At 47.7% G+C, this 10,124-nt stretch overlaps 1 protein-coding gene across 1 annotated transcript in view; it reads left to right on the top strand.

Moving 5' to 3' along the window:
- Positions 1 to 676: 676 nt before the first annotated feature.
- The window catches only part of LAMP1 (lysosomal associated membrane protein 1), a 104,720-nt gene continuing 95,272 nt past the window's right edge, over positions 677 to 10,124 (top strand). The window contains exon 1 of the mRNA XM_063953118.1: positions 677 to 899. Within this exon, the coding sequence (XP_063809188.1) occupies positions 839 to 899 (61 nt within the window). The 5' untranslated portion in view covers positions 677 to 838. The remainder of the gene's footprint in view (positions 900 to 10,124) is intronic.

Raw genomic sequence — 10,124 nt, 5'->3', positions numbered from 1 at the left:
GAGCCGATAAATATTAAGTGCATACCCTCCAACTGCACCTTTTTGGCAGGGTACAGTAGGTTTTTTTTATGGTCTGTACCGATTTTTGGCTCTCCAAACTTCCATTGTAAGTACAGTATAGGAAAAGGGGCGTGGTCTTTACCAGTGGCCACACCTCTTCCCTAATTTGTATTGATTTTTATGTGTAAAATGTTGGAGGGTATGTAAGTGCAGCACATAATATCTTGAGGTGCGAGATTCGACCAGCGTGCTCGCGCATCGCGGGACACATTCGACGTGCATACAATCCTGCGATTTATCACACCGATGCTGTCAAAATCGAACGGTTGTACCAGATATCTCACAACTGCATGGTCGCCATAAGATCCAGGAGCAGAGCTATTGGTAGACTGAAAGGGTCATGGTGGAGGGTATGTAAAATTATAAATCTCATCCCATTAGAAAGCTTGTGTTGATTCAAACTGAAAGGGTTAATAAACCTTCAAGAAAACGGGAAGGACGCTAGTTAACAAGATACGAAATATGACTGTATCTGTCTCCATGTGAAGGCCATTTTGGGTAGGTTTATTGCGTATCAATCAATAGGTTTTAGCCTACGAGAAAATGTCCGTCTTCCACTGTGCTTTGCACATATTCCAAACAACACTCTCTAAACGCCAATCTCTTATGTACACAGAACTCGTGATCTCGTGACGTAACTTCATATGACTTCTGCTGCTCTGTGCTAAGTGAGAGCTTCCCCGTACCGGACCGTGTGCCCGCCCCGCTGCAGTCACCTCCCGCCAGCCGGGGTTCGTTGCTAGAGCTCGCCTCGTACTTGCTGGCAGAATTCGGAGAGATGAAGATCACCGGGCAGGGGAGACTTGCGGAGGCCGCGCTGGGCTTGGCGTTGCTGCTTGGTAAGTGCATGGGCATATAATAACCTTTCGCTGGCGGCAATGGAGGATGGTCCCTGTGTGCAGGGTAAGTCACCTTCATGACCTGGGGGGCTCCTGCGTCAGTCAGGCTGTGCCCTCTGAACTGGGCATAGGAAGTGCCATCGTCTGTAGTATACAGCAAACGTATAACAGCCATTATAGAGAGAGATGTGCTAATCCGTGGAGAGAGATAAAGTACCTGCCAATCAGCTCCTAAATGCTATGTAAAGGTGCATACACACATGCCGAGTCGCTCATTTTCACCCTTCCTGGGCGACGACGTTTACTTACTCGGCAAGTGTGTATGGCAGCGATGAGCGATGCGCGCCCCTGCGGGTTGTTAACAGCCCTCGCTGTTGGCCGTGCATGCTGCTCCATTTGGACTGTCAACCGAAAGCTGGCTGCAGCGTGACCTCACTGTGCGATATGGTCATCATATCGCTCAGTGTGTATGCACTGACCGCCTGGGCCGGGAGCGGAAACGATAGGCAACGTCGCTCATATAGCACATCACCTGGTGTGCGCCTACCTTTTACAGGCTGGATTTGAAGCTGGTTGGTAGCGTATCACTCTCCCCTTTTATCGCTCTCCATGTCTTACTACATCTGCTCTAAATGATGTACGGCCATATCATGCAAGCAATACGATGTTAGCGTGAAGAGGTAGTATTTACACAACAATATGTGTGGTTATTTTTTGGTTGGTCAGGCCACGTAATATTCTGGAAACTTTGTGATGAGACCACATGTGCAGCACTCTAACCTCCACACCTTTTAATGCAAGGTAAACAAACATAAGCTATGAGAAATGCACCCAATTTGCTGGCCTTTGAGAGACAAATAACTAATTACATTCTTGTTATAACTTGTTACTAATCTTAAATGGTACTCCAGCCGATCGGCTCTTGTCATTTTTTTTAACACGTGACCGATACAGATTGGTTGGAGATTTGTAACTAGTGATAACCAGAATATCCCTCATTAAATATGCCCCTAAATTTCCCACCAGCTTTTAATAGTTAGGTATACACGTAGCTGGGACAGGCACTGTGCAATGCTTCCGAGAGGTTTTTCTGTTGTGCTTGTTGTTTTTAATGTGCCTGATGATGGAGTATGTCCATACACATGAGTAAATGGTACCAAAAATGGTCAACAATCAGCCTTACAATTCCTCACTTTGCTTTATGAAAGTAGCTACAGTGCATCCGGAAAGTATTCAAAGCGCTTCACTTTTTCCATGGTTTGTTATGTCATACCTCCCAACATTACTCTCTCCAGGAGGGACTCTGCTTTCCTCTTAAAGTATGATTGCCGGCACCTGTGTTGAACAGGTAGTGGATAAGAAAGGTGTATCAGCACAGGTGATGGTAATCATAAATTAAGAGGGAAGTCCGGGAGCAGAGCATTCTGTCCCTCCTGGAGAGGGTCATGTTGGGAGGTATGTTATCTTACAGCCTTATTCCAAAATTGAATAAATTAATTTTTTTCCCTCAATTCTACACACAATACATAATAACGTGAAGAAGTTTTTTTGAGTTTTTTTGCAAATTTATTAAAAAAGAAAACCTAAGAAATCACATGCACATAAGTATTTACAGTTTTTGCCATGAAGCTCAAAATTGTGCTCAGGTGTATCCTGTTTCCACTGATCATCCTTGAGGTGTCCCTACAGCTTATTTGGAGTCCACCTGTGGTAAATTCAGTTGATTGGACATGATTTGAAAAGGTACACACCTGTCTATATAAGGTATTGTCTGTAGACCTTCGAGACAGGATTGTCTTGAGGCACAAATCTGGGGAAGGGTACAGAAAAATATCTGCTGCTTTGGAGGTCCCAATGAGCACAGTGGCTTCCATCATATGTAAATGGAAGAAGTTCGGAACCACCAGGACTTTTCCTAGAGCTGGCCGGCTGTCTACACTGAGCGATGGGAGGAGAAGGGCCCTAGTCGGGGAGGTGACCAAGAAGCCAATGGTCACTCGGTCAGCATTCCTCTGTGGAGAGAGGAGAACCGTCCAGAAGGACAACCATCTCTGCAGCAATCCACCAATCAGGCCTGTATGGTAGAGTGGCCAGATGGAAGCTACTCCTTAGTAAAAAGCACAAGGCAGCCTGCCTGGAGTCTGCCAAAATGCACCTGAAGGACTCTGACCATGAGAAACAAAATTCTCTTGTCTGAGACAAAGATTGAACTCTCTGGTGTGAATGCCAGGTGTCATGTTTGGAGGAAACCAGGCATCGCTCATCACCAGGCCAATACCATCCCTAAAGTGAAGCATGGTGGTGGCAGCATCATGCTGTGGGGAAGTGCTTCAGTGGCAGGAACTGGGAGCCTAGTCAGGATAGAGGGGAAGATGAATGCAGCAATGTACAGAGACATCCTGGATGAAAACCTGCTCCAGAGCGCTCTTGATCTCAGACTGGGGTGACGGTTCATCTTATATCAGGAAAACAGCCCTAAGCACACAGCCAAGATATCAAAGGAGTCTCTTCAGGACAACTCTGTGAATGTTCTTGAGTGACCCAGCCAGAGCCCAGACTTGAATCCTATTGAACATATCTGGAGAGATCTGAAAATGGCTGTGCACCGATGCTTCCCATCCAACCTGATGGAGCTTGAGAGGTGCTGCAAAGAGAAATGGGGGAAACTGACCAAAGATAGGTGTGCCAAGCTTGTGGTATCATATTCAAAGACTTGAGGCTGTACTTGCTGCCACAGGTGCATCAACAAAGTATTGTGCAAAAGCTGTGAATACTTATGTACATGTTATTTCTTCGTTTTTTTATTTTTAATACATTTTGCAAACATTTAAAAAATAATAATAATCTTTTTCACGTCATTATGGGGTATTGTGTGTAGAATTGTGGGGAAAAAATTAATTTATTCCATTGTGGAATAAGGCTGTAACATAACAAAATGTGGAAAAAATTAAGCGCTGTGAATACTTTTTGTGATGCACTGTATGACTCAAGTATCTCTGTTTTGTGAATGATGATGGCCATCGTGTGATGCAGCCTTCACATCACTTTTCCTCTGACCTCCGGGGGGGAGGAGTTTGCATTGCGGAAGCAGGCGCCATCGGATAGATAAAATCGAGCATAATATTCTCTGCTTTATGAACCATTGAGCTTAACCAGCTGCTCATACTTTTTAAATAAACACAGAGGTAAAGCTCAACTGGGCATAAAGCAGAGAAAAGGGCCGACCGCACAGAAAGCAGTTGCAGGTGGAAACATAGCTGCCTGTTCACTACTGGTCCCTAAAGAGAAAAAAAGATCCTTCTCTGGATTATTATTTATAATCGGTAATCCCACAAAAAAACATTTGTTATCTATCCAGAAGATACCTGGAATTGAACTCGATGTTGGATGTGCTCCTAGGAATAGGATACAGTGTACTCAAAGTAAAAAATCTAATCAAGAAAGTAATTCCATTTTGGGGCAGTTTAAAAAAAAAAAAAAAACAAAACAAAAAAAAAAACAGTTTAATGTAATGTTTGTAACGTTAAAACTTATGCTTTATTTTGCATTCATTAAAATAACAGTGTGTTGTGGAGGGATGTAGTTAAAATGCAGCTGGACCGGATCCTGTCGAAATACTGGCACCGGAATCCTGAACAACGGCATAAAACCGCGTCAAAATCTCGACTGAGGTTGGGATTCTGATGTCAAAATAGTGACGCCCGGAATCCTGATCATTCTTTCAGTGGGACACACTCGCGTCCTGCCGCGGAAGGTGGGAGGTTAGGGTTAGGCTCCGGGGAGGTGGGTTTAGGCACTTAGAAGGGGAGGTTAGGCACCCACAAGGGAGGGTTAGGTTACTTTCTGGGGGGGAAGGCTGTCGGGATTCTGATAGTCGGGATGCTGCTGTAGGAATTCTGACCGCCGACATCCCATCCATCGGGATATCAAACTGAATCCGTCATGTACTTGGTCATCATTTGTCATACCCTCTAGCTCGTAAAAAAATAACAGAATTTGTCCTGGTGAAAATATAGCAGACAGAGTAAGTTTAATGGTGAAAATATTGAAGTCCTATTATTTTGACACTTTTATATAATGGTATCAGTAATTGGAGAGACAACAGAGACAGAGTAGAAACATAATTTCTCTAACGTCCTAGTGGATGCTGGGGACTCCGTAAGGACCATGGGGAATAGACGGGTTCCGCAGGAGACTGGGCACTCTAAGAAAGATTTAGTACTACTGGTGTGCACTGGCTCCTCCCTCTATGCCCCTCCTCCAGACCTCAGTTAGAATCTGTGGCCGGCCAGAGCTGGGTGCTTTTAGTGAGCTCTCCTGAGCTTGCTAATAAGAAAGTATTTTAGTTAGGTTTTTTATTTTCAGAGAGCTTCTGCTGGCAACAGACTCTCTGCTACGAGGGACTGAGGGGAGAGAAGCAAACCTACTAACTGCGGCTAGGTTGCGCTTCTTAGGCTACTGGACACCATTAGTTCCAGAGGGTTCGAACACAGGATCTTAACCTTGGTCGTCCGTTCCCGAAGCCGCGCCGCCGTCCCCCTCGCAGAGCCAGAAGGCAGAAGCAAGAAGACATCGAAATCGGCGGCAGAAGACTCCTGTCTTCACATGAGGTAGCGCACAGCACTGCAGCTGTGCGCCATTGCTCCCACACTAACCCACACACTCCGGTCACTGTAGGGTGCAGGGCGCAGGGGGGGGCGCCCTGAGCAGCAATTAAGTACCTCCTGGCAAAAGCAGCATATATACAGTTGGACACTGTTATATGCATGAGCCCCCGCCATTAATTGTACACAAAATCGCGGGAGAAGCCCGCCGCTGAGGGGGCGGGGCCTTCTTCCTCAGCACTCACCAGCGCCATTTTCTCTCCACAGCTCCGCTGAGAGGAAGCTCCCCAGGCTCTCCCCTGCACGATAGAGAGGGTGAAAAAGAGAGGGGGGGGCACATAAATTTGGCGTAAAAACAATATATACAGCAGCTACTGGGTTAACACTAAGTTACTGTGTGATTCCTCGGTCATATAGCGCTGTGGTGTGTGCTGGCATACTCTCTCTCTCTGTCTCTCCAAAGGGCCTTGTGGGGGAACTGTCTTCAAATAGAGCATCCCCTGTGTGTGTGGTGTGTCGGTACGTGTGTGTCGACATGTCTGAGGTAAAAGGCTCCCCTAAGGAGTAGATAGAGCAAATATGTGTGTGAGAGGGTGTCTCCGTCGACAACGCCGACACCTGTTTGGATATGTGTAAGTGCTGAGGTGAATTTATTGCACAAAAGATTAGAGAACAGACAGGAAATCTACCCATGTCTGTCCCTATGTCACAGAGACCTTCAGAGTCTCACAATGCTCACTATCCAAAATAATAAACACTGATATCGACACGGAGTTTGACTCCAGTGTCGACTACGATAATGCAAAGTTACAGCCAAGATGGCTGAAAGGTATTCAGTATATGATTATTGTAATAAAAGATGATTTGCATATCACTGATGACTCCTTTGTCCCTGACACAAGGGTACACATGTTAAGGGGAAGAAAGCTGAGGTAAATTTCCCTCCTCTCATGAGGAAAAAGAGCGGGTATCTCCAGACAAGAGACTGCAGTTTTCCACAAAGAATTCTCAGGCAGTATCCTTTCCCCACTAGGGCCAGGATGTGTTGGGAATCTTCCCCTAGGGTGTCCTGTTTGCACAGAAGGTAGCACTAGCTATTCTCAGGGATCCTGCAGATAGCGTGCACATTCTAGTATACTACTCAGACCGGTGATTGTGTCGGCATGGCTTTATAGCGCTGTGGCAGCGTACCTTATCAGCAGAGATTGAGACCCTAGTATGCATATAGATAGAGAGATATAGATATATATATATATATATATATATATATATATATATCTATATCTATATCTATATCTATATCTATATCTATATCTCTATCACATGCCCAAAGAGACATGAGCAGTGTTCGCAAATACGCGCTATAGCGCGTATTTTACCCATTAATTGTCATCGGTGACTCAAAAAAAACAAAAACGCACTCTGACCAATCAGCAGCGCTCTCCTGTGCTGTCCGTCACTTTAAAGGGCCCTACACAGTGGCCGATTTTTTGAAAGATATGAACGATCTCGTTCATAAATGAACGAGAACTCGTTCATATCTTTCAGTGTGGAGACTCCTGCGATGAACGATGCGCGGCCCCGCACTCGTTCATCGCTGGTCTCCCGTCGGCTGTGCATGCAGGCCAATATGGACGATCTCGTCCATATTTGCCTGCACTTCAATGCAGCCGCGTGACGGGGGGAGTGAAGAAACTTCACTCCCCCCGTCACTGCCCCCGCCGCCAAGTCGCTCGTCGGCCGTATCCGCCGTCGGGCAGCTCGGCGGCGGGTCGGCCAGTGAGTAGGGCCCTTAACTTTCCAATGGCAGAGAAAGGGGAGGAGACCATGGAGAGAGTGATCTCCCGCCTTCCCCTCTCTGCTCTGTACGGGACCCGGCCGGAACATCCAGCCCGCTGTGTGGCTGGGGGCCGTCATCTCCGGCCGGGCATGAAGCTCTGCCACATTGGTCAGCAGAGGAAGCCGTTTGAGGGATCAAGACCGGGGAAGATGCAGCGGCAGGTGGCTGGGGGCACTGGCGCACGTAGGGGAAATGTTGTGTGCTCTGAGTACCTACCCCCCGCAAGTCCGATCCATGCTGCTGCTGCACCGATAGTTTATTTCTTCAGATGCAGCCGCAGTGAGGCACTCAGGGCTTTAGAATCAGGGTTCGCGGCAGGGGGGGTAGCCATGGAGTTTTAGGAAAGCTGCTGCAGAGCAAACTGTAGCTTTTTACAGCGCAGCAGCAGACTGACTGCACTCCTCTCCTCAGCTCCGGACACAGGGTGAGAGTGCGGCACCAGTGAGTGAAGTGCGTGGTGGCTGGTCTTGCTATAGGGGTGACTGGGGGTCTGTGGTGGTGGCTGCAACTTGTAAGTGCTCTACCTGGCGCAATGTGTATAACGTGCTGTACCCGGCGCAATGTGTATAACGTGCTGTACCCGGCGCAATGTGTATGACGTGCTGTACCCGGCGCAATGTGTATGACGTGCTGTACCCGGAGCAAAGTGTATGACGTGCTGTACCCGGAGCAAAGTGTATGACGTGCTGTACCTGGAGCAAAGTGTATGACGTGCTGTACCTGGAGCAAAGTGTATGACGTGCTCTACCTGGCGCAGTGTGCATAGGAGGTTCTACCTGGTGCAATGTGTATAAGCGGCACTACTGTGTGGTGTAATGTGAATTGACACTATTATGTGGTCACGCCCCTTCCCTATGAAGCCACGCCCTAAAACTTTGCTGCGCGCCTACGGCGCGAACTACCTATGCTTTAAGGTCTGAGTGGTGGAACACCAATTCACTTTCTGCCTAAGGGCACCAATATGTCTAGTTACAGCTCTGGTGCAGGGTGTCCTGCATGCTACACAGCCCAGCAGCACTGTCACCCCCATCCCCCCATCTTGCAACACTTTTGTAGTGTCCAAACAAGATTAAAATTAATAAGAACCTTCATTCCGATGGGACCCAGAAAAAGACCGGTAGGACCCCAATTTTTTTTTTTTTTTTTGGCTCAGCGCGATCACTGCATGAGTATACTGGGTCCTAGAGTCAAAGCTATGTCGATTTCTGCTTGACGTGTCCTGTAGAATATGCAATGGACAGATGATGCCGACTTAAGAGGCATGTGGAAGGCTGAGGATTGTGTGGAGAAGGGTTCTCGGACCTGGTCTACACAGCTATAGCTGGTAATTCTGGTATTTCGCCTTATATTCCTGCACAGCCTAGGAAAGCACGACATTATCAAATGCAGCCTTTCGAATAAAGAAACAAGAAAGTCCGAGGTGCGTCCTTTCTTGCCAGAGGCGGGGGCACAGGAAAGAAGCTGCACAACACAGCTAGTTCCCAGGAACAGAAGTCCTCCCCGGCCTCTACAAAAATCCACCGCAAGGCGGAGCTAGGCCCGGTGGGGGCACGCCTTCGTCAGTTCAGCCACAAGTGGGTTCACTCCCTGTTAGATCTCTGGGCAATAGATATTGTGTCTCAGGGATACAAGCTGAACTTTGAGAAGATGCCCCCTCACCGACGGCCCTGCCGGCTTCCCCCCACGAGAGGGAAACAGTGTTAACTGCAATTTATGAATTGCATCTTCAACAGGTGGTGGTCAAGGTTCCCCTCCTTCAACAAGGAGGGGGTTATTATTCGACCATGTTGTAGTCCCGAAACCAGACGGTTCGGTCGGACCCATATTGAATTTAAAATCCCTGAACATATACCTGAAAGGGTTCAAGTTCAAGATGGAAGCGCTAAGAGCGGTTATTGCAAGCCTGAAAGGGGGAGATTTTATGGTGACTCGGGACATAAAGGATGCATACCTTCATGTCCCCATTTATCCACCTCATCAGGCGTACCTCAGAATTGCAGTACGGGATGGTCATTACCAATTTCAGACGTTGCCGTTTGGTCTCTCCACGGCCTTGAGAATATTCACCAAGGTAATGGCGGAAATGATGGTGCTCCTGCGGAAGCAAGGTGTCACTATTATCACGTACTTGGACGATCTCCTCATAAAAGCGAGATCAAGAGAGCAGTTGCTTAACAGCGTATCACTTTCTCTGGAAGTGAAACGGCAACACGGCTGGATTCTATATATTCCAAAGTCGCAGTTGGTTCTTACAGCTCATCTGCCTCTCCTAGGCATGATCCTAGACACAGACCAGAAAAGGGTTTATCTCCCGATAGAGAGAGCTCAGAAGCTCGTGACACTGGTCAGAAATCTATTAAAACCAAAACAGGTGTCAGTGCATCACTGCACTCGAGTCCTGGGAAGGAGGGTGGCATCATTCGAGGCCATTCCCTTCGGCAGGTTCCATAGGAGGACCTTCCAATGGGACTTGCTGGACAAGTGGTCCGGATCACATCTTCGGATGCATCGGTTAATCACCCTATCCCCCAGAGCCAGGGTGTCTCTCCTGTGGTGACTGCAGAGTGCTCACCTTCTCGAAGGTCGCAGATTCGGCATTCAGGACTGGGTCCTGGTGACCACGGATGCAAGCCTCCGAGGGTGGGGGGCAGTCACACAGGGAAGAAATTTCCAAGGGCTGTGGTCAAGGCAGGAGACTTGCCTTCACATCAATATCCTGGAACTAAGGGCCATATACAACGCCTTAAGTCAAGCGGAGACCCTGCTTCGCGACCAACCGGT

The sequence above is a fragment of the Pseudophryne corroboree genome, chromosome 2 (genome assembly GCF_028390025.1).
Source record: "Pseudophryne corroboree isolate aPseCor3 chromosome 2, aPseCor3.hap2, whole genome shotgun sequence".
NCBI classification, from domain to species: domain Eukaryota; kingdom Metazoa; phylum Chordata; class Amphibia; order Anura; family Myobatrachidae; genus Pseudophryne; species Pseudophryne corroboree.
The sequence above is the reverse complement of the archived record's forward strand: the minus strand, read 5'-3'. Positions and strand labels throughout refer to the sequence as shown.